General features: G+C 39.6%; 1 protein-coding gene across 1 annotated transcript in view; it reads left to right on the top strand.

Moving 5' to 3' along the window:
* LOC149553020 (16S rRNA processing protein RimM family) overlaps positions 1-25,310 on the top strand; it is a 159,563-nt gene that overhangs the window by 77,471 nt on the left and 56,782 nt on the right. Inside the window, exon 8 of the mRNA XM_089788537.1 lies at positions 4,122-4,235. Within this exon, the coding sequence (XP_089644663.1) occupies positions 4,122-4,235 (114 nt within the window). The remainder of the gene's footprint in view (positions 1-4,121; positions 4,236-25,310) is intronic.

Genomic DNA, 25,310 nt, shown 5'->3' with positions numbered 1-25,310 from the left:
ATATTCCATGCCAACCAGCTAGAAAGATGTGGATTTGTAGAAAAAATGACAATTTATTCCCTTTATGGATTTACGCTCCATTCGAGCAAGAAATCGGTTGCTCACGCAACCTTTATAAGCGAAGTACAAGCATCATAATAGTTATATCAGACAACACTATATCGAGCATATACTATGTTCATATCAGAGATGACTCAAGGAACTTGTAGATTGCATTTACAAAAGATCATAGCAGAGACGACATACTGCTAGTGATCATCCGTATTGAACAACAACATATATTATAAAGCTTGTTAGAGATGGCTAGCAGGGCATGTGGAGGAACCATATCAATATAACAGAGACAACCATAGCATCACATTAAGGTCTGTAGTCTGAAGTTTGAACTATTATTGCAGACATATTCTGGAATTTGAATTCCGTTGGCATTGGAATCATCCTTGTAAATACATATACAATTCCATTCCATTATCTACATCGTAACATTAAGAATAACAATTGCATTCATATTGCTGCATGGTGTATCAAATTCATTAATTCTTATCATTCATTATAGCATTTGGAATTACCAGTCACTTGAAATTGCATTTACTTGGCTTTTAGAACTACTAATCAAGTATCTTTGCATTGATAATTGTTCATATTTGTAGAAGGAATTAGATAATTCTAGTAATGTCCAAATTAATATATGAAAGGGAAATTTCGTTCCCTGACGCTAGTGTGCCTTGATGGCAATATGGCTATGTAAAAAAGATGAGCATCGGAAAGTCGTCATTCACTCCCACCGGCAGCTCCGTGGACTTAATCATTGACGGCTGGTTGACAATTATGTGGCTTTGTCCCAACCATACAATGACTGTGAAAGTAAACTCCTGTAGTAGGAGGAGCCACCCGCTGAAGTGTGCATTTAAATAAGCAAAATTGCAAAGAAAACAAAAATTTGCATATAAAATTATAAAAAGAATACTAAATATTAAACTATTTGAAATAAATTTACCTGCACAATCTCTTCACAAGGGGTCCAAAAACTTGCATCATCAAAAATGCAATCTACCACATCCATCTCTGTAGTGGTCATAGTATGGGATGAGGAACTTCACTCACCAACAAACATGTTCCTCAAAGTCGCCTTTGATTTCATCAAGGATTTTAGTGTGAGGAAATTTGAGGCAAATCTCATGATACTAGGACAAGCCAACTCCTTTTGCCTCGTGTATTGCTTCATAATGCTAAGAATCAATGCATGACTGCAGACTTTGCAGATATTGTTGGCCCTTTCAACGCATGCTTTCGCTCATCAAACTTTACCAGTATCCTCCAATATGAGATCAAGGCAATGAGCCATACTTGAAGACCAATATATATTTTACTTGCAGCTATCTATCAAAAAAATAAATGTTTACCTGCAACAATTTTAAATTAATTAGAAATTTATATTTGATAAGAAAAATTTAAATAGATTCATAGATTCCTCTCCATCAAAACTCAAAAAGTTTATCTGCAGCAACATAACTTGCTGCATTATGTGTCACCAACTGCACCACATTTTCTCCCGCCACCTCATGTACAATAATCGTGAAAGTAAACTCGTGCGGTGGGATCCCATTGAAATCTTTCCGTTATACAAAATAAGTTAGTTATAAAATGACAATCAAAAGTTCCCTGCAACAACACCAGTTTTACTTTGTGCTGCCAACGAAACTCACAAGAGATAACATAGTCTTCATTAGACTATAACATGATAAATTCAGGTTCCCTCCTTAGGAAAATGACACAAATCACTCTCCAATTCCAACTCTTCACAATGGCTGGAATAACTCCATTTAGACGTATCATCTATGCAAGGATGTTTTGTTCAATACCTCGAAATTTCTGCAATCTATGAAAACAAGAAAGATCACACGGTATACCCTGGCATTTTTTTCTCCAAATTAATTCTATCAGTTCCAAACTTGGCAGAGAATACTGTAAACACCCAGCTGCTTAATGTAACACCCAGACAAAGATTAAACTTTTTCTCACACTATCTACCAATTGTTCTTAATTCTCACGGCAACCAATTTCATCAATTCATTGAAAGAATTATGACATTAAATGCATAAATACTGTACAAAATTGAGTAATCCATTCAATTGTCTATTCTAAGCTAAAATACCCAAATATTTTAAACAACCTGAGAGTATCTTTCAACAATAAAGTTGATGCCCCGCTGAAGAGTCTGCCTTCTCCAGAAGCTGCTCCAATCTGCAAATCTGTAATTCCCCTGTTCTAAAAAATCAAAATTCCCAGTCTGCCCCTTACTGAAAACTCCTTAATAGTTAAACCTGACCTCCAGATGTAATTGCCGAGGAATTCTTTAAATGCATTTAATTTTAAACTCCCTCAACATATGAGACAAAAAGAATATTTCAACTTTTTTTCATAATATAAACTTTATAAGTACAAGTGAAATATTAATATTTAATTAAATGCCAATGAGGGGACAACTTAGCATTTAATTAAAATTAATAATACTAGTTCCATTAATCAGGGAGGGACATCACACTCACTTATAATTCATGCCCCTGTCTATGGCTTTGCCAAGATTCTAGAAGGATAGGTGGCTGGATAGGCAAGACTCTTTGACTATTGGGTCAAGGGACCAAGGGACCATTGCAGGTCACTGTGCTCATCACCAGCACAATGTATGGTTCAGTTGACTAGGCATTGAAAATGCTTCTATTTTGGTCTTCCATTTCCATTGCCATGCGTTGCTTACCCCATTTTATGCAAATTATAGGAATATTTCCATGTTGCATCTATCTGTGCTCAGGGATCAGTGCAGCTCATTTGAGTTTGACACTTGCTAAGTCACAAGGTTCGAATTTGAACCTGAGTTTGTCAATCATAAAATTCGAATGAAATTTGGCTAGGGTAAAAATTTGAAAAATAATCAACATTAAATTGAACTTATATATATTTATTTATTTTTAAATATAAGAAATATATTCACAAAATTGTCAAAACATTCCTAAATAATTAAACTAAACAACTTAATATTATTTTAAAATAAAATAATCTTATTATATCGTAAGATTTGAATGAAGTTCGTAAAGGGTAAAAATTTGCTGAAATTCAAACTTCATGGATGAAATTCGGCGAATTGTGTGACTTAGGACACTTGTATGGCTCAGTAGATCAGGTGTTGAGAATTCTTTGACCTTGATCTTCCATTTCTATTGTTATGTACTCTTTTACCTGGCTCATTTAAGGAATCTTTCCATGTTGCATCTATCTACACCGAGGGATTTTAACATCTTCCTTCGGATGAGAACTTTCCATTTTTCAACAAAAACACATCCAAGGCACTCAATTAATTTTAGGTTTTATTTTAATGATTAATTCTTGGTATGTTCTGAAGTAGGTTGTGTTAGTAATAATTCCAGTAGTGCTTGTAAAATTTCGCATTGGGGTTGTCAGAAACTGTAGATATATCACTCTTGATATCCTTAATAGCTGCTTGTAGTTCCTTCAACATGAAATGAGGTTTCAATGTCTTCAGATGGCTGGTTTTGAGAAGGAAAAGTATTTATTGCATCTGTGAGGCAGGGAATCCTCAATTAACTGCAAAAGAGAACAAGAAAATAGCATCTAGGAAGGTTAAGACAAAGGACCCAAGAAAATAGCATCTAGGAAGGTTAAGACAAAGGACCCTTTCTATGTTCTTAGATTGATTAAAGCAATAAAGCTATCAATGAAGTTGTCAAGAAATGTTTATCTCCATTATACACTCAACTGCTAAGAGTGAGATCCTTAGTTATTTTCAGCCAACATCAGTTTGGACTTTGGAGGAATGTACTGCCTTCTGTGGGATCTTCGTCACCCAGTTTTGGGTTTTGAATCTTGATTGATTGACTTTCTTTTGTTTAACATTTTCCTTGTTTGATCACTAAATCAAAGGGAAGAACTATCTGAGGATTTTTGCTTCTATTTTGATGGTAAACATAAGATCACTCACAGTTAGTTTAACTCATTAAAATAGAAAGAAGTTCTATTCTTATTGAAGTTGAAATCTCTCATTGAAGTTGAAATCTTGTCTCCTTGCACTAATTATGCTTTCTAAAATGTATTTGTGAATACAGGGCTCTCCTGAAAATTCTTCAATACCCCTTATTATAGTAGCAACAGAAGATACAATTCCATTTCTTCAATTATATTTTGAAGATCATGATTATTTTGGCCTTGAAGAGGAACAGGTAGAACTATTAGACTTTGATATTTACATAATCACCTTCATCGTTGAGTACTTTCTATATTTTATTATTATTTTTAGATATTTTGTATATTAAGGTATTTATGAGCCCTATTTTTAACTCATTAAAAAATGCCATAACTAATAGGAGTAGAAGTGCTAAATGCAAACTTTTATGTGAAATATCAACTTTTTAAGGTTGAAGATAATCAGTCACTATGTCTAACCACATAAGCAATTGAGGTCTCTCTTTTGATAGCTATCAAAGATCAATGCTACAGATCAACAACCAATTCTACAGTGGATTATTTTAGACGAAGACAATTTCGTTAAATAGTGTTTGCCTTCTAAAATTGACAACCCATGTTTCTTCTTAGTGAGCTATCTTCACAAACTCTGCAAGTTATGATTTTAGCTCTCTTAGTTGAAGAAAAAAGACCAATTGTAGGAGATAGAGAAGATGATTCTCAAATTGAGATAGCATTCTATGCAATAAATAATTGATGAAGATCGTACAAAGACAAAGTGGGGCTACATGTTACCACTTCAAGAAAATAGGTCATACATATTAAAACTTGTGAATACAATCCAATGTCATTCTGAAGGGAAAGCTCAAGAAACAAAACCAAATGAAGCTAATGCAGTCATTGTTGAAGATTCTGTAGATATTGGCAGTGCTGAAGTATTTGTTGATGAAGTATATGTATTTTAAGAAGCCTATTGTTTTTAAGATAGGAAGGGATCTGTTGTAGACAAAACTTAGCACAGGTTTTTGGCAAGATAGTTTGGGAGTTTGTGGACTTTGTGAACTATTTCCTTGCAAGGGAGAGAACTTCATGGAGAACTATGAATGCAGCTTAGCATGGATTATTGTCCAGTAACTAGGAAATTTTCTACTTCAGAAATGTTGGGAGGTGATAAATGGGTACTTAGGAATTCAGCCAAGGAGGTATGCGTTCACAATTACAAGGCAGCTTGATGGAGTTAAAACTTAGTCCAAGAATTGCTTCCAAAGAAAATCTTTTGAAGAATATATGGTTTTGATGGTTTTGACTTTTATAATTTTTAGTCATCATCTTTATATGTTTTTAGTATAGCAAGCCCTAAAAGTGGGTATCAAAATATAAAGTTACCTTTCTAATAAAGTTACCATTGTGCCATCTGTTAGTATTGGTATTTTTAGCACTTAATTTCTAGGACAAATACCCATGTTTATGTTTGACAGTTTAATATTCTGAACTCCATATAATTAGGTGAACCTCATTATAATTGTCACTCTGATATCTAATGGAATAATATCGTGTTATATTTTTACAACAATGTGCATAATTAAAATCAAAAGAACTAAAAATTAGATACAAGTTTAGGAGTTGTTGGGTAATGGGTTTGAATTTGCCTTGTCTTCTAAAATTTAGCAAAATTTTCCATGTGTTCTTTTTGGAATTGCTTGTTCCTTCCTCTCAATGTTGTTGGAACTTTTAGTACTCTTTTGGGAAAGGTTTGGTAGTTTTGAAACACCCGATATGTTTCCAAGTGGAGTGGGATATAGGATCAATTTTAAAATTTAAACAAGCTAGGCGCAAGTGGGCTTTTGAAACTTTTGTTCATGTGGCTTTATTAGATACAAATTGATCGAGAGTAAGCTACTGTTAGCAGCATTTATTCTTCTGCATTTCACAAATCAATATGGAGTGCTGTAATGAGGCTGTAAGAATAGTTTTGTATATATTTTATTGATTAGTTATGAAGGGCTTTATATGGGCCCTCAAATACAAAATATAGAAATGCGTCATTACAAACTGAAATAATCCATGATTAGCTCTAAATGTCTACAGAGAGCTAAACAATACTTGTAGAAACTTACTAACCACGTGTATGCAAATGACATAAAAATGGATCCCTACGAACAAATCAGTTCAAAGAAAACCCTAAGGCTAAAACTTTCAGAATCCTTACAGTTAGAAACTCCTCAAGCACATGTTAGCAATAACTGCCTCCTACTCCTCTTGGAAATCCATAGAGTATTGAGGAGCCTCCAGTGATAACATAAATAACTTCCAACTGAGATTTCTCGACTTCCAATATTTGAACCCTCTACTTTTTGGGTTTTTTTCCCTGCAAGAAGCCTGTCCATAGATGCAGTTCCTGCCAAGCAATATAAAACATCTTTCCTTTGACAGAAAATACAGAAGAAACAAACTCTTCTATTTGTAATGTCTCCTTTCTAGGCGTCAGGAGAAGAGAAGGGGCTGACCTATCATTCGAGTTCCCGGAGATCATCAATATGGCTAGAGTACTCATTCTAAGGATCATGGAGCTTTGTAGGGGCTCTGTGAGCTGTTTTGGAGCTTCAAACGACACTTCTACATTTTAGGGAGGTCTCCTATTTTTAGGGAGAACTGACAGTTCACTGGATAACCACTCTGGGGACCACAGAGAAAAGAAGGATCCTTTTGAGCAGTTACAAATGTTTGGAGAGAGGTTCCTGTTTTATAGAAGAAGTCCTTACTTTTTAGGAGGAAGTGCCAGTTGGCTTGAAAGATTTATGCAACATTGGTGCTTATAGTGCTTTAGTCAAAATTTAGTTTTGAGTCCAGATTTGGATTTTATGAATACTTTAGGAATATTTTAATATTTGCTAAGTGTTAGCCGACTGGATGGTTTCGGCGGTATTTTGTATTCTATAGCCGACGGTCCGGCGGTGTTTCTATACTCTGTAGCCGACGGTCCGGTGGTGTTTCTGTATTCTGTAGCCGCCGGACCGTCGGCTACAGAATACTGAAATACCGCGGACCGTCGGCTACAGAATACAGAAACACTGCCGGATCGTCGGCTACAGAGTACAGAAACATCGCCGGACTGTCGGCTACAGAATACAAAATACAAGTTGTTCAAAATGAGTGACAGATGATGCCAAATGGAAGGGGACGCATCCGTGGTTGCCAAAAAGAGTGCAGAATCGGCAGATAATCCAGAAAGTGTCCTTCGGGTCATTATCTGCCGATTCTGCACTCTTTCTGGCAACCACGGATGCCTCCCCTTCCCTTTGGCATCATCTGTCACTCATTCTGAACAACTTGATTCTGTCGTCGTTTTTTTTTTTTTTTTTAACTGCTTCCTCTACAATCTGCCACCAATCCCTCTGCACACAGAAATTCTTCTCCTTCTGGCAGAGCAAGCACTCTTCTTTATGTCTCTGTTTCCCCGCGGAAGTCTGGCTGGAGGAGGGAATGGAGTTTGGCGGGAATGTTTTTTACCCACGGCCTATCTTTCCTTACCCGCGGCCTTTCTTCTCCTACCTGCGGCCTTTCTTCTCCTACCCGCGGCCTGGTGGAGGAACAATTGTGTTATACCCGCGGAGAGAGTTAAATGTTCGAAGAGACTTTATGCCCGCGGACCATTCTTTCACCGGCAGCTGCCTGTGGCGAGGATTTTATAAAATGTTATGCCTGCGGGGGCTCTCTCTTCTTTTTTTTTCTGCCGGAGGAAAACTTTATGCCCGTGGACAGCCGTCCGTGGGGCTTTTAAGAGCCCGCGGACAGATTGTCCGCGGGACCTTAGACTCCCGCGGGGTTTCTCTGCCTGCGGGACTTTCACTGCCCGCAGACAGGCAGTTGCCCGTGGGACTTTCAGTCCGCAGGGCCCTTTTTTTTTTTTTTTTTAATAAATTTTTTTTTCCCTCAAATTTTTTTTTTTTTTTTTTTTTTTGAAAGAAATCAAATAATAGAGGTACCTCCATTTTGCCTCTAGGCGTCGCCATTCTGCAACGATGACAGAGTCAGCTGGCCATCCTGTGAGAGCGACAGAGTCTTCTTGGCACCATATTTTTTGAATTTGGATCCGTTGACTGCCGAAGGTACCCTCTGCTCATCCAAAGTTGATAATCTGATTGCTCCATTGTTGCCGACCTTCCGAATCTGATATGGTCCAACCCATCTGGCCTTAAACTTTTCCACTTTGATTTCATTCCGACCGTCGTATGCCTTACGTCTATTTTGTGCCACCTTCGTCGCCCACTGTGCTTGCGGTTGTCGCGCAATTGGATTATTTCCTTGCTGTCGGTGCCCTTTCATTAATTTTATGCTGCAGTGTAACCTTTTCTTTCCGCGTGGTCTATTCACCATGTACCGGACAGTGGGATCTTTCGTTTTTCTGTGTTCAAACTGTATGTTCTTCCCCTCAGCTTCAGCCATGGCAGCTTTTCCTTCTTCCGCTTCCCTGCATTCCTCCGAACATTCATTTTCCTCCTTTTTCTCATCTTCATCGACCCTTAGCATATTGCAACTCGGAAAGAGTTTGTAGTCTTCTATCTGCCAGTGGTAAAGGCCATTCACCGAGTCTAGGTCGTCGTCATTCGATCCTCCATCAAGTCTCAATACTCCTTCATCCGGTTCCATGCTCCTCTTTCCTTCGTCATCACTCTCGCCTTCACTGTCAAAATCTGACAATGCTGCCTCTTCGCCAACCATTTGCGTGTGTAGGTCAATTATGAATCTTTTGCCTCCGCGTTCCATTGATAGGGTATTGCGTTTCCAATCATGTTTTACTTTTGCTTGCACCAACCAATCCCGTCCCAGAATAGCATCATAGCCTTTTCTTTTTAATGGAATGACCACAAAATCCAATTTAAATGGTTGCGTACCAATTGTTACCGGTTGCGCTTTCAGAATTCCCAACGGTTTGATTCCATGTTGGTCTGCCATGAGCAATTGAAATGCAGGTGGCCACAATGTCGGCTTTCCCAACTTCTTCCAAGTATCCTCCGGCAACACATTCACGCCGGACCCTCCGTCGACAATTGTGTCTGTCAAAACATTTCCCAAAATCTCCATCTCGACGACCGTCGTATGCCGTTCGGATGTGAGTGCCAGCAACATTGGGTCTGTTGTCGTCACTTCCCTACTGTCCCTTCCTGTGTCCTCCGTTGCTTTCAAAAACGGTGTATGATTCAGAATGGCCGTCCGTAACTGGGGCATTGTGAGAAGGAGGTCACTTATCTTGACTGGTATTTTCGTTTGTAAGATCTGTCGTACAATGTTTTGTTTTGCGAAGTTCTTTGCCAAGGTGCCCGTGATATCCTTCAACTGAGATGTCCCCGCCGACGATGCCTTTGCAATGTCCACCTGCGCTTCCCCCACTTTTCTCTTTTCCTCCGCTTGCCTCCGTGTAATTGCCAGAACCTCCTCTACATCCGTGCCAACAGTGATCAAGTTTACTCCAGCCTTTGGACACTTGGAACCTTCGTGATCGCCGGGTCCGCACCATCTGCATAATAATTTTGGTGTGTTTGCCGCTGTACAATCCCGCGCAAAATGACCCCACAAATTACACGCTCGGCATTGAACGATTGGCCGTCCATTTGCATCATACTGAGTTCGACTTCAACTCCCATTATTATTGTTATTATTGTTATTATTTTGCCCTCTGTTATTATTCCTGTATCCTCCGAATGTAGCACCGGCGGTATTCGTGTTTCCGCTACTACCCGACGGGGAAGCCTCCTGTGTGAGAAACACCTGCGGAGATCCTCTTGTCTTCATGTTAAAGGGGCACTCCTTTGTCGAATGGCCCATGATCTGACAAATGTCACAGAATTGGTTCTTTGGACACGATCCTTTAGTATGCCCGTCTGTCTTACACTCCGTTCACCACAGCTCACTGGCTTTTGGCTCCTTCTGCATGTTTTTAAATTCCTTCATCATGCGAACCATATCCTTCTGTAGGGCACAAACTTTCTTGCTGCTGCCTTCGTCGTCGCTACTATCATCTTCGGCAGGCTCGTCGTCATCAGAATTAGAGGAGCTAGTTTTCTTCTTCTTTGTCTTCTGCTCACTTTCAAGGTCCAGTGCTCTGTTATACGCATCCACATATGATGACGGTGGCACAATTTTCATTTTCCTCCGCAACTTCGAGCATAGGCCGTCCACAAACCAGCTTTTCTACAATCCGTCCGCTGGCTTGCTTTCCATTTTGTTTATTAAGTCTTTCAATCTCCTGGCGTAGACACGGACAGTTTCGTGCTTCCCTTGCTTGGTATTGAAAATTTTCGCTACGATTTCATTATCATCCCGCAAGAGTTTAAATTCCGCCAAGAACTCCTTTTTAATGTTATCCCATGTATCCAGCTTCTGCGGATCCATATCCGAAAACCAATCAATCGCGACACCCCGTAGGGTTGCCGGAAATTGCCTGACCCATTCGTCGGTATCTGTGATTCCATTTGCCCGCCAAATCGTCTCACATGTCTTACAATGTCGAAGGGGGTCGGCTGTACCATCGCCTTCAAATTTCGGTAGCTTTTCTTTGGGTCCCGCCATAACTCTGGAGGTCTGCACTCCTACACTGGTTGGCACTCCCACACTGGCAGTCGACACTCCCACACCGACAGTCTGTACTCCCACACCGGCGGACTGGTCTCCCACACCGGAGGTTTGCACTCCCACACCGGTGGTCTGCACTCCCACACTGGAGGTGTCGACAGCTGCGAACCTTGGTGAAGACGAAGGATCCTCCGAAATTGTTTCTCGCGGAAGTCTATCCTGGATGAAGAGGTCACTCCATGCTCGTGCTCCATCGGCACTGCGAGCTGTGCGAGTTGATGCTCTCCCGTCTGAATTTTCTTCCCTCGACGAACACAAATTCAAGAACTCCTCCCGTGCTTTTTCCACCAATTCCACCCGCTGCCGAGTCTCCTCCAACAATTCCTCTGCACTTCGGTTTCCGTTGGCAATCTTCTGAAATCTTCGTCGGCGTTTAGCTTGCTGTGCCAGAATTAAATTCTCTTGCGCAATACGGATTCCATCTTTTCCCTTCACTTATTTCGATCCTTGTTAAGCTGATTTGGCATTAATCTTCATTGCTCCCACCTTCCAGATTCATAAGGCAACAACGCCAAATGTTTACCGTACAGGTAAAGAAAATGAACGCATACAGACAATGAACACGATAGCAGAATTATATTCGCAATAGTAGATGAATGATGATTTACAATGATCCCAGACGGGTTGTAAATACTACCGCCGAAGTTTCCCGAAGGAGTCCGTCGGCCACAATTATTCTATCCGCTACAAATTATTTACCGTCGGACCGTCGGCTATAGAATACCGAAACACCGCCGGACCGTCGGCTACAGAATACAAAACACCGCCGGATCGTCAGCTACAGAATACCGAAACACCGCCGGACCGTCAGCTACAGAGTAGAAAATACCGCCGGAACCATCCAGTCGGCTAACACCATCCCCCCCAAAAAAACAGTCGTTTCCTGATGACTAACAAAATTAGGAGACAAGTTACATACCATAGAGAAACTAGAGAGAAGGGGGTGTCCCAGAAGTGTGCTGCTGGCGACGGAACTCGTACACCTGCTGAGTCCGGATGCGGAGATCTGTCTAAATTTGAGAATTAACTTCGACGGCCTCTTTTAAAAGAAGCGCCGCATCCATGGCTTGCGTCCTAGCTGACTGCATCTCGTGCTCAGCTGCATCCTTATCTCGAACTGCTGCCACCATACCTTGCTTAGCCGCGTCTCTCTCCTGGACCGTTGCTGCCAAATCTGCCAGTAGTGCTGCCCGCTCTGCGGCCCATGCTGCCTGCTGGTTGGCCAAGTCGGCGGCTAGCTTCTGTCTAGCCTCAATCTCGACTGCCAATGATCTCTCTGCTGCAACTCTGTCCAGGAGACAAGAAGACAAGAGGATCTCCGCAGGTGTTTCTCACACATGAGGCTTCCCCGTCGGGTAGTAGCGGAAACACGAATACCGCCGGTGCTACATCCGGAGGATACAAGAATAATAACAGAGGGCAAAATAATAACAATAATAACAATAATAATGGGAGCCGAAGTCGAACTCAATATGATGCAAACGAACGGCCGATCCTTCAATGCCGAGTGTGTAATTTGTGGGGTCATTTTGCGCGGGATTGTACAGCGGAAAACACACCGAAATTATTATGTAGATGGTGCGGACCCGGCGATCACGAAGATTCCAAGTGTCCAAAGGCTGGAGTAAACTTGATCACTGTTGGCACAGATGTAGAGGAGGTTCTGGCAATTACACGGAGGCAAGCGGAGGAAAAGAGAAAAGTGGAGAAAGTGCAGGCGGACATTGCAAAGGCATCGTCGGCGGGGACATCTCAGTTGAAGGACATCATCGGCACCTTGGCAAAGACCTTTGCAGAACAAAACATTGTACGACAGATCTTACAAACGGAGATACCGGTCAAGATAAGTGACCTTCTCACAATGCCCCAGTTACGGACGGCCATTCTGAATCATACACCGTTTCCGAAAGTAACGAAGGACACAAGAAGGGACAGTAGGGAAGTGATGACAACAGACCTGATGTTGCTCGCACTCACCTCCGGACGACATCCGGCGGTCGTCGAGATGGGGATTTTGGGAAATGTTTTGACAGACACAATTGTCGACGGAGGGTCCGGCGTGAATGTGTTGCCGGAGGATACTTGGAAGAAGTTGGGAAAGCCGACATTGTGGCCACCTGCATTTCAGTTGCTCACGGCAGACCAGCACGGGATCAAACCGTTGGAAATCTTGAAAGCGCAGCCGGTAACAATTGGTACGCAACAATTTTTATTGGATTTTGTGGTCATTCCATTAAAAAGAAAAGGATATGATGCTATTCTGGGACGGGATTGGTTGGTACAAGAAAAAGTAAAACATGATTGGAAATGAAATACCCTATCAATGGAGCGCGGAGGCAAAAGATTCACAATTGACCTGCATACACAAATGGTCAGTGAGGAGGCAACATCGTCAGATTCAGAAAGTGACGGCGAAAGTGATGACGAAGCAAAGAGGAGAATGGAACCAGACGAAGAGGGAGTATTGAGACTTGATGGAGGATCGAATGACGACGACCTGGACTCAGTGAATGGCCTGTTCCACTGGCAGATAGAAGACTACGAACTGTTTCCGAGTTGCAATATGTTAACGGTCGACGAACGTGACAAAACACAGGAAAATGAATGTCCGGAGGAATGCAGGGAAGTGGAAGAAGGAAAAGCTACCGTGGCTGAAGCTGAGGGGAAGAACATACAGGCTGAACACAGAAAAACGAAAGATCCCACTGTCCAGTACATGGTGAATGGACTGCGCGGAAAGAAAAGGTTACAACGCAGCATAAAATTATTCGAAGGGCACCGACAGCAAGGAAATAATCCAGTTGCACGACGACTGTAGGCACAGTGGGCGACGGAGGTGGCACAGAACAGACGTAAGGCATACGATGGTCGGAATGAAATCAAAGTGGAAAAGTTTAAGGCCAGATGGGTTGGACCATATCAGATTCGGAAGGTCGGTGACAATGGAGCGATCAGATTATCAACTTTGGACGGGCAGAATGTACCTTCGGCAGTCAACGGATCCAAATTCAAAATATATGATGCTAGGAAGACTCCGTTGCTGTCATAGGATGGCCAGCTGACTCCGTCGTCGTTGCAGAATGGCGACGCCTAGAGGCAAAATGGAGGTACCTCTGTTATTTGATTTCTTAAAAAAAAAAAAAAAAATTCAAAAAAAAAAAATTATTTAAAAAAAAAAAAAAAAAAACAAAAAGGAGGCCACGGACAGAAAGGCCTGCGGGCTGAGAAGTTCGTGGGCAACTGCTGTCCGCGGGCAGTGGAAGACCCCGCGGGAGTATAGCGGAAAGTCTCGCGGGTAGAAGACCTCGCGGCGGGAGTTCAACGGAAGGTCCCGCGGACAGTCTGTCCGCAGGCTATTAAAAGCCCCGTGGGCAGATGTCCGCGGGTATAAAACATTTGGCTGCCGGAACCATAAACCCCGCCGAACATGCAATGCAAAACAGATTCCCTCTGGGCGTAGCTGTGCCATCCGATACAGAGCAGAAAGATGTTATTTGGATACATTCAATAAACAAAAAGGAATTGCTGTTGAGGAGCGTAAGTGAAGGTTGTTTATGTTGCTGAATCAGAAGCTTCGTCACCAGTTGGGCCGTCATTGGACAAGGAAAATCAGGTTGGTATTGGTAGTAGTAAAGATTGTGCTACGGCTGGTACCTATGGTGCAACGGTGAATGGTTGCCTTGACTGCTGCAACATCATGGGTTCAATATTAGCCGCGGGCATCAAACTTCTGAATCCTCCAGCTAGACTCCATTCCCTCCCCCAGCCAGACTTCCGCGGGGAAACAAAGACATAAAGAAGAGTGCTTGTTCTTCCAGAAGGAGAAGAATTTCTGTGTGCAGAGGAATTTGTGGTGGATTGTAGAGGAAGCAATTAAAAAAAAGAAAAAAGAAAAAAAAACGACGACAAAATCAAGTTGTTTAGAATGAGTGACAGATGATGCCAAAGGGAAGGGGACGCATTCGTGGTTGCCAAAAAGAGTGCAAAATCGGTAGATAATGACAAAAATAGTGTGATCCGTGCATTTCTGTGTGGGTTTCGAAGTGTTAATTTGGTCTTGGCGGCGAGGGGCGCTGCCCCTCGACCCCGCCGGGGGCATTGCCCCCTGGACCCCTAGTCGTGGCAGATATTAGTCATGGGAGTCTGACTAGTTGAGAAGAGTTGAAGTTGCTGCAGGCATGGACTTTCTGTGTACCAGAGGCAGTGGGATTAAGTGTTGGCTGTGATGCTGTCTTGGTGGATGTGTAGAGAGCTCGAGAGGAGCTGATCATCCAGTTGGAGGCAGTGCAGCGACACTTGGCTCAGGCTACCGAGGAATTGAAAACAGAGAAAGCAGCACAGGTGGCTATCAAGGTCAGCTTGAGGAGACAGTATTTTGTTAGCAGAGGCTACAGATGTAATGGGATGAATGTGAAAGTGATGTGACAGAAGCAGATTTTTCTTGTTGTAGTCACTTTGATGATATATTTTGTTTGTTAATTTGTCTCAGATATGTTGTAATTGTCGTCCGGAGACGACTTTTCTTTTTGGGGGGGATGGTGTTAGCCGACTGGATGGTTCCGGTGGTATTTTGTATTCTGTAGCCGACGGTCCGACGGTGTTTCTGTACTTTGTAGCCGACGGTCCGGCGGTGTTTCTGTATTCTGTAGCCGACGGTCCGGTGGTATTTCGGTATTCTGTAGCTGACGGTCCGGCGGTGTTTCTGTATTCTGTAGCCGATGGTCCGGCAGTGTTTCGGTATTCTGTAGCCGACGGTCCGGCGGTGTTTTGTATTCTGTAGCCGACGGTCCGGCAGTGTTTCGGTATTCTGTAGTCGACGGTCCGGCGGTAAATAATTTGTAGCGGATAGAATAATTGTGGCTGATGGACTCCTTCGGGAAGGTTCGGCGGTAGTATTTATAGCCCGTCTGGGATCATTGTAAATCATCATTCATCTACTATTGCAAATATAATTCTGCTGTCGTGTTCATTGTCTGTATGCGTTCATTTTCTTTACCTGTACGGTAAACACTAAGTTGGTTAGAATAAATAAATAATAATAATGTTACTTTATATTTTTGTAATAAAGTAACAAGTTGGGAGACCCTTGTGCCATGATTGCCTAGGAGACATGAGTTAAGTTGTTTTAAAAAACAACTTAGTTTTATTAAAAGGTTGCCTAAGTGGGTTGAGGGAGAGGTAAGGAAACTTTAAAAAAAAATAAAAAAATGCAAGTCAACCCTAAAAATGAATTAGGGTTTGAGGCCAATAAATCAACACGTTGGAAACCCATTTTCATTATCTAGGTTTATGAATTCATTCCAGCATCGTGTGGAGCTCTGAAATTGCGGAGTTGCAGAAAATCCATTCTTCAAGAACAAAAACTCGTGCAGAAAATGACTTGGACATCACCCCATCTTGTTGGTGAATCACTGAATTGTGATTAATTTGTTTTATCAGCTGGTTGCAGCAATTGGGCATCAAATTTGTTGAGGAGATCATTGATTGTTGTGTGGAGAAATTCTGAATTTACAGAGCAGACTTGTGGAGTGGAGATCTGATTAATAGAGACCATTTGATAATTATCTTGCCTTCTAGCATAGCCACACTCCTCCAAAAGAGGGCAACATCACAAATTAGGGAGAAAATGCATGGTTTCAAATTGGGTTCGTGCAATATTTGTGTGGCTTGCTTCAGATCAGTGTTTGAAGGAAAGGAATGCAGATTTGTTTGTAGTTTCCAGCCAGCTGCACTCTGTAAGTTGAGCCATATGATTCATGCTAGCTATAAAGACCTTTCCAGCAGTAGGCGCCAATATTTGTGGATAAAATTCTAGCAGACTTTTCGTAGTTTACGCCCAGAATCATCAGTTTCAGCCTTAGATACCGATTCTCTTTGAAATGGGTGGATGCTGGTTCTGGTGCATCCTGATGCTTGAGTGCATTAGGATGCTGCACGGATTCTCCGAGGAAGCGCATACTGGGACTGTGGGTTCTTGGTGGATGCACTGCAGTGTATCCAACAAGAACCCACAGGCCTAAGATGCGCTTCCTGGGAGCATCCAGGCCCATCTACAAGGCACCCGCAGCAAAAAGGCCTTTAGACACTAATTTTAGCATGTATTTAATTGATGTGGATTATTTTTAGAATCCTTATGATTTTGAATGACTGAATTTGATAAGTGAGTCTTGAGTCTTGATTAACATTGAATCATGAACTAAGTTTTGATTTTGTGATTCAAATTCCATTGGAATCTTGAACTCCAGTAATTTTAAATTTAGTAATTAGTTGTTTCAATTTGTATATTTGTCATTTTGTGTTAGTGAAGTTTGAAGTTGAACTATCAGTGGTGAAGCATAATGCTATGGAATGGTTTATTTTTGTATATTTCTTGCATTTCTTAGCATGCATACATACATACATACATACATATATGTTTATGGACGCAACCAAACATATCCAAAATCCCCCCAAAAAAATAGCTCCTGCACCCACATCAGCATTAGAACCGGCTTCGGTAACTTAGGTTTCAGCATGTAGGCCAAAATTGAAGTTGATAGGAATTCATTGTCAAATGTGATAACGTTGGTCAGCCTGGAAGAATGTGGAACTGATAACCATGTATATCAGTTCACTTTGTGAACTGATATACATGTATACATACATAATTATATTGATGATCCAAATTGACTGTCCTTTCTTCGATGATCTGACTCATCACATCCTTGACAAGTCTGAAACATTCGTTTATCTCTTGTATATTGATCTAGGAGTGGTTATATTTATATTTACCTTAATGATCGATTTGATCTTGTTAATACAAACTAAAAACTAATGAGACTTGTGTTAGTTGTAGTTAACTAGAAAACAACCGGTTGTAATCATGCCTCTTGGAAACAAATCTTAATGAACCATCATGTCTCATCATTTGAATATGCATGTGTACTCGTCCATAGGATTATATATATCCCGTTGAGGATGCAAGAGATAGCACCATTGTAAACAATAAATTGTTCCATCTCTGCATTCAAATATCAGATCAAAGTCAAATATCATATTCAGAAATTCCTTATCAAGTTCTAACATTATTATTGCATTGCAATGGCTGATATCTAGCTGTCATAGCAATCAGTTCAGAAGTCTGAAATTAAAATAACAGTCTGCTGCTAAGTTTACTAGTGCATTTACATAGTATCAAAGCCAAGTTAGGAAGATCAAAGGTAAACTTGAGAAATTAGACTACCTACGATGATAAAGTTCTGTCACACTTCTAACATTCAAAATGACAAATCCAATCAGATTTAAGGATTTCCTTGAGGGAGCCAACAACTTCATAGCGTGGAAATTAAGAATCACGATGATATTAGATGAGCACAAAGTAGATTCATATGTAAAAGATAAAAGGACAGAACCTAAGGATGAGCCAGAAAAATCCCAATGTATTCAAAATAACAAGAAAGCTATGAAACTAAAAGTGGATTCTATGAGAGACCGCATAGTACCAATACTGTCAAAGCAGATGACAACATACCTCATGCTAAAATCTCTAGAGAGCACCTTTGAGATAAATAATACATGCAAAACCCTTGCACTCAAAGCACAACTGATTCACATGAGTATGAGTAAAGGAGAATCTGTGACTGCCTACTTCAGGAGAATCTGTGACTGCCTACTTCATGAGAATAATAGAATTGAGAGATCAACTATCAAACATTGAACATGAGATAGAAAGAAAAGAATTATCCCTTATAGCTCTAAGTGGATTACCAAACTCATGGGAATCATTCAAACAAGGCATAAGTGCTAGGTCAAAACTTCCAAAGTTAGACTGCCTAAGGTCTGACTGTCTACAAGAAGAAGCGAGGCAATTACCAAAAGGAATCAACCAAAAATCCATAAACGAGGACTGTGATGTTCTAAATGCTAAATATCATAAGAAAGGAAAGAAGAACTTCAAAAGGAAGAACAATTTTCATGGAAAGGGCAACGAAAGGAGAGATGCTTCACAAGTCCAATGTTTTAGATGTGATGAATATGGACATTATGCTGCCAAATGCCCTGAAAGACTTAAGAAACAAGCATCCTATGCTAAGGTTAGGAAATCAAATACAAAATAAAATCTTGAGAAGTTTCTATTCTATTCGGCATTATCAAATCATGTATCAAATAAAGTCAATACTGAGGTGATTGATAGTGGGTCTTGTAGACATCACCGGATTTTGAGAACATCTAGATACTATGGTTGAAGAAATTGAGGAAGAAGTAACCATTGGAGATGACTCTGCACATCCTATAAAAGGAGTGTGAACCTATAACATCAAATTAGATTTTGGCATCACTATCCAACTACAAGATGTATTATTTGTACCAGGAATTAAAAGAAACCTAGTATTTATATCTGCCCTAGAAGATAATGGATATAGAGTTACTTTTGTGAACGGAAAATTCTTGGCATGGCCAAAGAATGCTACTTTTAATAAGGCTAAAATAATAGGTGTAAGACATGGATACCCATACAAGCTCTGGATTGAGTCAAAACAAGCACTCATTCATGAAACCCATGACTCCAATGAAATCTGGCATAGAAGATTAAGGCATATACATTTTCGAGCCCTAACATTTATGGGAAAATTAGTAACAGGACTTCCCAAACTAAACACAATCCATAATGGAACATGTAAGGGGTGTGCATTAGGGAAGAACACTAAAGGATCCTTCCAAAATAGTTTAAGCAAAACTGAAAATGTATTGGAATTAGTCCACTTAGATTTATGTGAACCTATGTCAACTCCAATAATGAGAGGCTCTCTATACCAAAGAACCAAAACTCGGAATCGGCAAGACCGACTCGAATCATGAATTGGATCGGAATTGGCTACAAATCAGCTATGAATCGGCAAAGTGAAAAAACCCTTGAAATTTAGAGATTTTAATGATTTAAAACTTTTGAAATTTAGAGATTTTAATGATTTAAAACCTATTTCATGCACCCTTTATTGAATATAACTTAAAAACACTATAACATCATCAAATAGAAAATAACATACATAAACAAAGAACATAAGTGATAAATCCATCACATACATAAAATGTAAATTGTAGTTGAAATAAATAGAAAGAAGAGGATCATAGACATAGATATATAGAATTATAAATGTTCTCAAATCATAAATGCATGTCATATGAAGATCCATAAACCGATGACATCAAATCATAAATGTATGTAAGATGAAGATCCATGAAACATATGTCTATCTGTAAACAAAATGAAAAAAAGAAGTCTCTAGCTCAAGCCTCATCATCATTCTCAAGCTCGATCGTAGCCTCAACCTCAGCCTTTGAGTATCCTGTCTGCCTTCTACAAATTCGTCTAAGGTAGGTCCTAAAGGATTGATGAGCCATCGCCCCCACATGTGAGATAGACTCATGATCAACATCAGTAGGGCCTATGTCTATGCGTGTGCGTGTGTGTCTGCTAGTGCTTGAACGTGGTCTAGCCTCCTCCTCTGCTAGAGCCACAGATTTAGCCTCTCTATCTACCTGGTCAACCCACTCATGGTCTTCCTCAGTGAACACTGCATCTGTACCCTCAGTGAGCCACTCTGACTCTAGATCAATCTCCTTCAGAATGGTCGGAGAGGAGTCAGTGGCCAAAAAATTGCTGATTTTTCGGGCGATTTTTGACTATTTTTGGTGGTTTTTGAAGAAATCGCCTAAATCAACGATTTATGGCAATTCACACCAAAAAATTGGCGATCTGATTCACTGAGTCAGCAAAAATTGCCCAAGCTAACTTGAATTGCTGAATCGCGCGAATCTCATGAATCATCGCGATTTTTGGTTCTTTGCTCTATACTATGTAATTTTTGTGGATGACTTCTCTAGAAAGACCTGGATCCACTTCCTGGAATGCTTTAGTCAGAAGAGATCCTTAAGAAATTCAAAGAATTCATGGCCATAACAGAAAACCCATTTGGAAAGAAAGTTAAAACCCTGAGGACTGACAATGGGAAAGAATTCGCTCTTGAAATCTTTAGAGAATTTTGTATTAATGCCGAGTTTAAGAGGGAGTTCATTGTACCCTATAATCCACAAGGAAATGGGGTAGCCAAGAGGAAAAACAAAACCATTGTGGAAGTTGCAGAGTCAATGATGTATGCCCAAATCTTGATACTTCATTTTGGGTAGAAGTGTCAATAATAGTTGTCTACATACAAAATAGATGTCCTGACTCACATCTTGATAATAAAACACCAGAAGAGGCCTTTACCATGATAAAACCTGATATAAGCCATCTTAGGATATTTGGGTGTCTTGTATACATACATGCACTTAAAGAGATAAGGACAAAATTAGAACCTTCTGGGAAAAAAGGGATTTTTGTAGGTTACAATGAAACTTCCAAAGGCTATAGATTATACCTTCCTGATCAAGGCCAAGTAGAGCTGAGCAAAGATGTCACTTTTGAGGAAGACATTGTCTTCAAAAGGTCTAAGGGCGTAGATCAATTAGAAATTCAGGACACACCTGAAAACAAGGAGGGAGAACCTAATTTTGAGATTTAGAGGGAGCAACCAAAGAAAACCCTAATGAAAACCATAGTAGTTCTGAGATTTAGAGGAAGCAAAATCCCAATTTTAACAAAAGGACATAACCACTTTGGGCTAGAAAGGTTATTGAGGAAGCAAAAATTTCGCTGCATTGAAAGGCACTTTTAGAGAGTCAGAGGCCGAATATATTGTCAAACTACTTATCACTATTGAATGCGATTTCAAATTCAAACCCACTAATGTAACCGAAGCTCTTAAATACTAAGTATGGAAAGATACCATGACAGAAGAGTATCAGTCCATTCTAAAAAATGATGTGTGGGATATAGTACCTAGACTTAAAGGGAAATCGATTGCTTGGTCTAAATGGCTCTTCAAAATTAAACATGTTGCAGACGACAGTATAGAGAAACATAAGGTACGTTTTGTTGCAATAGGTTTCTCATAGAAGGAGGGAAATGATTACGAGGAGACATTTGCACTAGTTACGAGATATATGTCTGTTAGAGCAGTTATAGCCATTGTTGCAGCAAAGGGCTGTAAGATACACCAGATAGATGTAAAGATGACATTCTTGAACGTGACTATAGAAGAGGAAATCTGTCTAGAACAACTAGACTGTAACAAAAGGTTTTTCATAACAAAACAAAGACGATTTATACAGAGTTTTACCCAACAAATTATTGAACAAATAACTGAATTCCTTTTCATAGGACATTAACTGTTTTAACTATCAACGATTAACTGAAATAACCATGTTCAACTGAGATAACTATATCAATGATCAACTGAAACAATGATCAACTGTAATAACCATATTAGCAATTAACTGAAAATAACTGTATCAATGATCAACTGAAATAACTAGAATAACGATTAAAAAATAATTGTATTAATGATCAATTTAATTGAATTTAATTATAATTATAATAACGATTAACTATCTTTTTCTACATACAAGTAAAGCAAATGCTTAACATGAAAAGAAGAAAAGGAAACATACAAGTATTATTCGATGAGTCTTTAGTTGGTTGTGCAAGCCTTGGCTTTCGATAAGAAGAGAAGCATTGACTTAGGCTTAACCTCTCAACCATGGACCATACTTATCTCCACGCAATCTATTGAATTAGAAAGACCCTCGCTACCCCGGGATCGGGCTTGGGATACTTTTAGTCCAGCCACCTGAGCATTCTAGTGTTTAGAATGTTCGCACAATTATGGATAGACATGTCTAAATAACTAGCACCACTAACTTCGAGTGATTTTAGATGGTAAACATGCCTTTAGATGACCTTGGCCAAGGTTTTTCTGATGGGTTCAATGACTTGATCACCACCGCTCGGCTTGACAATAGAGGAAAAACAATAGGGACAAGCATGAGCTATTAAGTAAAAAATATTTTAGATTTATTGAATCATATTTGATTTCACTGCCATGTCATTGCAGATTCCATCTCACCTCTTCACCTTTTCCATGGCTATACAGCCAGTGAGTCCTAGGTGCTTAGAATCTTAGAGCAATTCGGCTTTGTCTGTTGATTCTCAACTGTATCATGAATATCATATGTTTTCAGCTTTTCACATTCTATGATAGACATGTTTAGAATGTTCGCACAATTATGGATAGACATGTCTAAATAACTGGCACCACTAACTTCGAGTGATTTTAGATGGTAAACATGCCTTTAGATGACCTTGGCCAAGGTTTTTCTGATGGGTTCAATGACTTGATCACCACCGCTCGGCTTGACAATAGAGGAAAAACAATAGGGACAAGCATGAGCTATTAAGTAAAAAATATTTTAGATTTATTGAATCATATTTGATTTCACTGCCATGTCATTGCAGATTCCATCTCACCTCTTCACCTTTTCCATGGCTATACAGCCAGTGAGTCCTAGGTGCTCAGAATCTTAGAGCAATTCGGCTTTGTCTGTTGATTCTCAACTGTATCATGAATATCATATGTTTTCAGCTTTTCACATTCTATGATTTGAAGAAATATGTTCTTTAAGACTTGCAGAAAATATCATTTGGTTTTGATTATCAATGGCATATATAAAACACGATTCTATGTCATGGATACTTTACTACTAATTTGATAACAACTCCTTCTTAAGAGGGTCAATTGTTGATACTTAAGCATGATGATTATATAACAACTGCCTACTACTAAGGAGTTCGGTATATAGTAGTAGCTGATAATAAATTTCATAACAATACTAGAGGTTGATGGACCACATAACCTGATATAATTCTGGAAATGTTTAGAGTCTTGCTAGATGCCTATGTATCAACTCTTCTTCAATTTGATTCCAGGCGTAACCACAGTGTGTAAAAACAATCATGACTTAATATAAGGCAGATTTTAACAAGAATGACATTGCTAAAATAATGCAACGGTTATGAACGGAACTTGCAGAAATTCGAAAGGTATTTGCAAAGTATCGGGTTGTTGATGGTAGCCGGAAATGAGCAAGGAAAATGGGAATAATAAAAGGAAGTCGAGTATGTGATTTTTTTGTATATCTCCGTCTCTCCTGATCTTATGAAATATATAAAAGGGTAAAGGACTCTTTGGCTTCCAAGAAGCCGTAACATAATAGAATGTCTCGGCTCTTGGACGCCAAATAAATGTGCCAAGTGTTCAATCGGTTATAAGCAAGAAAAGAATAAAATGATGAAAGAAGATTTGAAGGTTAAAAATTGGAAATATTATGGTTTAAATCTATCTATGTACATTTAGATATATTTGTGAGGTGACATCATTATATTATAAAGAAAATAATATTATGGTGTCACTTTATATTTATGTTTGGGTACGTACATAGGTATATATTAAAATAATATAGTGAAAGATCATTCAAAATCCTTTGAGGTACATATTATATTCTAATTAATTTATTTTGTGTTTTAAATTATTTATTTAGTAGCTCATGTAGGTCCTTCAGTTGTGTTCCGAAGTTCAAGTCGCTAGGTCCTTACCAAGGTAATTTAAGGTCATACCTGTCAATCCTGATGACTGGACTAAACTAGTATCCCATTCTGTTGATCCCATTTAGCAATGCTTCCCCCCTTCATCTTCTCCTACAATCACTCGTGAAATACTTCCACAATAATAACAAGGTCCATAATATTTTTCATATAAATATTTAAAAGAATTTAATTATTTACCATAATTCCAAAATCACATGACAAATAATGGACAACGACCATCTTCATTAACAGTTAATACGACGGATATAAATAACTACCTACTTCACATGATTATGAAAAAAAAATCCATTCAATCTAACAGCTATGAGAATTTAAAATTAAGTCAAAATTGGGTTGTAACATAGACGGTTTTTTGATTCATGATGCAACATCTCATGTGTACAAATTGAAGAAAGCCCTGTATGGACTTAAACAGGCTCCTAGAGTCTGGTACGAGAGAATTGACAAATACCTTATGTAATGTTCCCGTCATAAAATAAATTATTGATTATAATTTTGTCAATGGGCCAATTGATTTATTATATCTCGGACCCATTTTTGTTTTAGTTCCTATAGGTTAGCGTCGTTGTTGGCTATCTTTATACACTCTAGGAAAGATTTTTCTTGACGGGTATTTAGGCACGGCTTGTAGGTAGTCTTTGGTATGCAATTTGGATTATTTCTTTGTATTGCGAATTCCCGTTGAGATTCTCTGTTGTTCGCCATTGCGGAAGTGAAAGACTTTCCTTATTTGGCTATTTTGGTTTCGGTGGGATTCAACCCTCATCCTATTCCGTTGCCTATAATACTTCGCTTGGATTTGGCAAATCGGAGCACCATCTTTTGGCAAACACTAATTGAAGGTTATTTGTGTTCTAATCTCCATTTTTGTTTGGTATTATCTAATGAATTTGGATCTCTAAATTTAGGATTGCATGATCGAGTTTTCCCTTCAACTGCACACCATTCCCTCATCCAACATGGAGCCCATTTTCCCCGTATTGCAACCTTACCCTACCGAGCAACCTGACAACTCCACATTCGTACTTCTGCTTCATCTTACCGTACGACCTTTACTCTAACATATCTTATGACCAACACACCCCCTCACTGTACAACCATTTCACCATAAACCCTTACGACCCATATTGCCTTCCCCATACGGCCAACAGTTGCTCCCTCAACCGTACGAGCC

This window comes from Cupressus sempervirens, chromosome 6 (genome assembly GCF_028749045.1).
Source record: "Cupressus sempervirens isolate cs-2001-9-10 chromosome 6, ASM2874904v1, whole genome shotgun sequence".
NCBI classification, from domain to species: Eukaryota; Viridiplantae; Streptophyta; class Pinopsida; order Cupressales; family Cupressaceae; genus Cupressus; species Cupressus sempervirens.
This window is presented reverse-complemented; position numbering and strand designations above follow the sequence as displayed.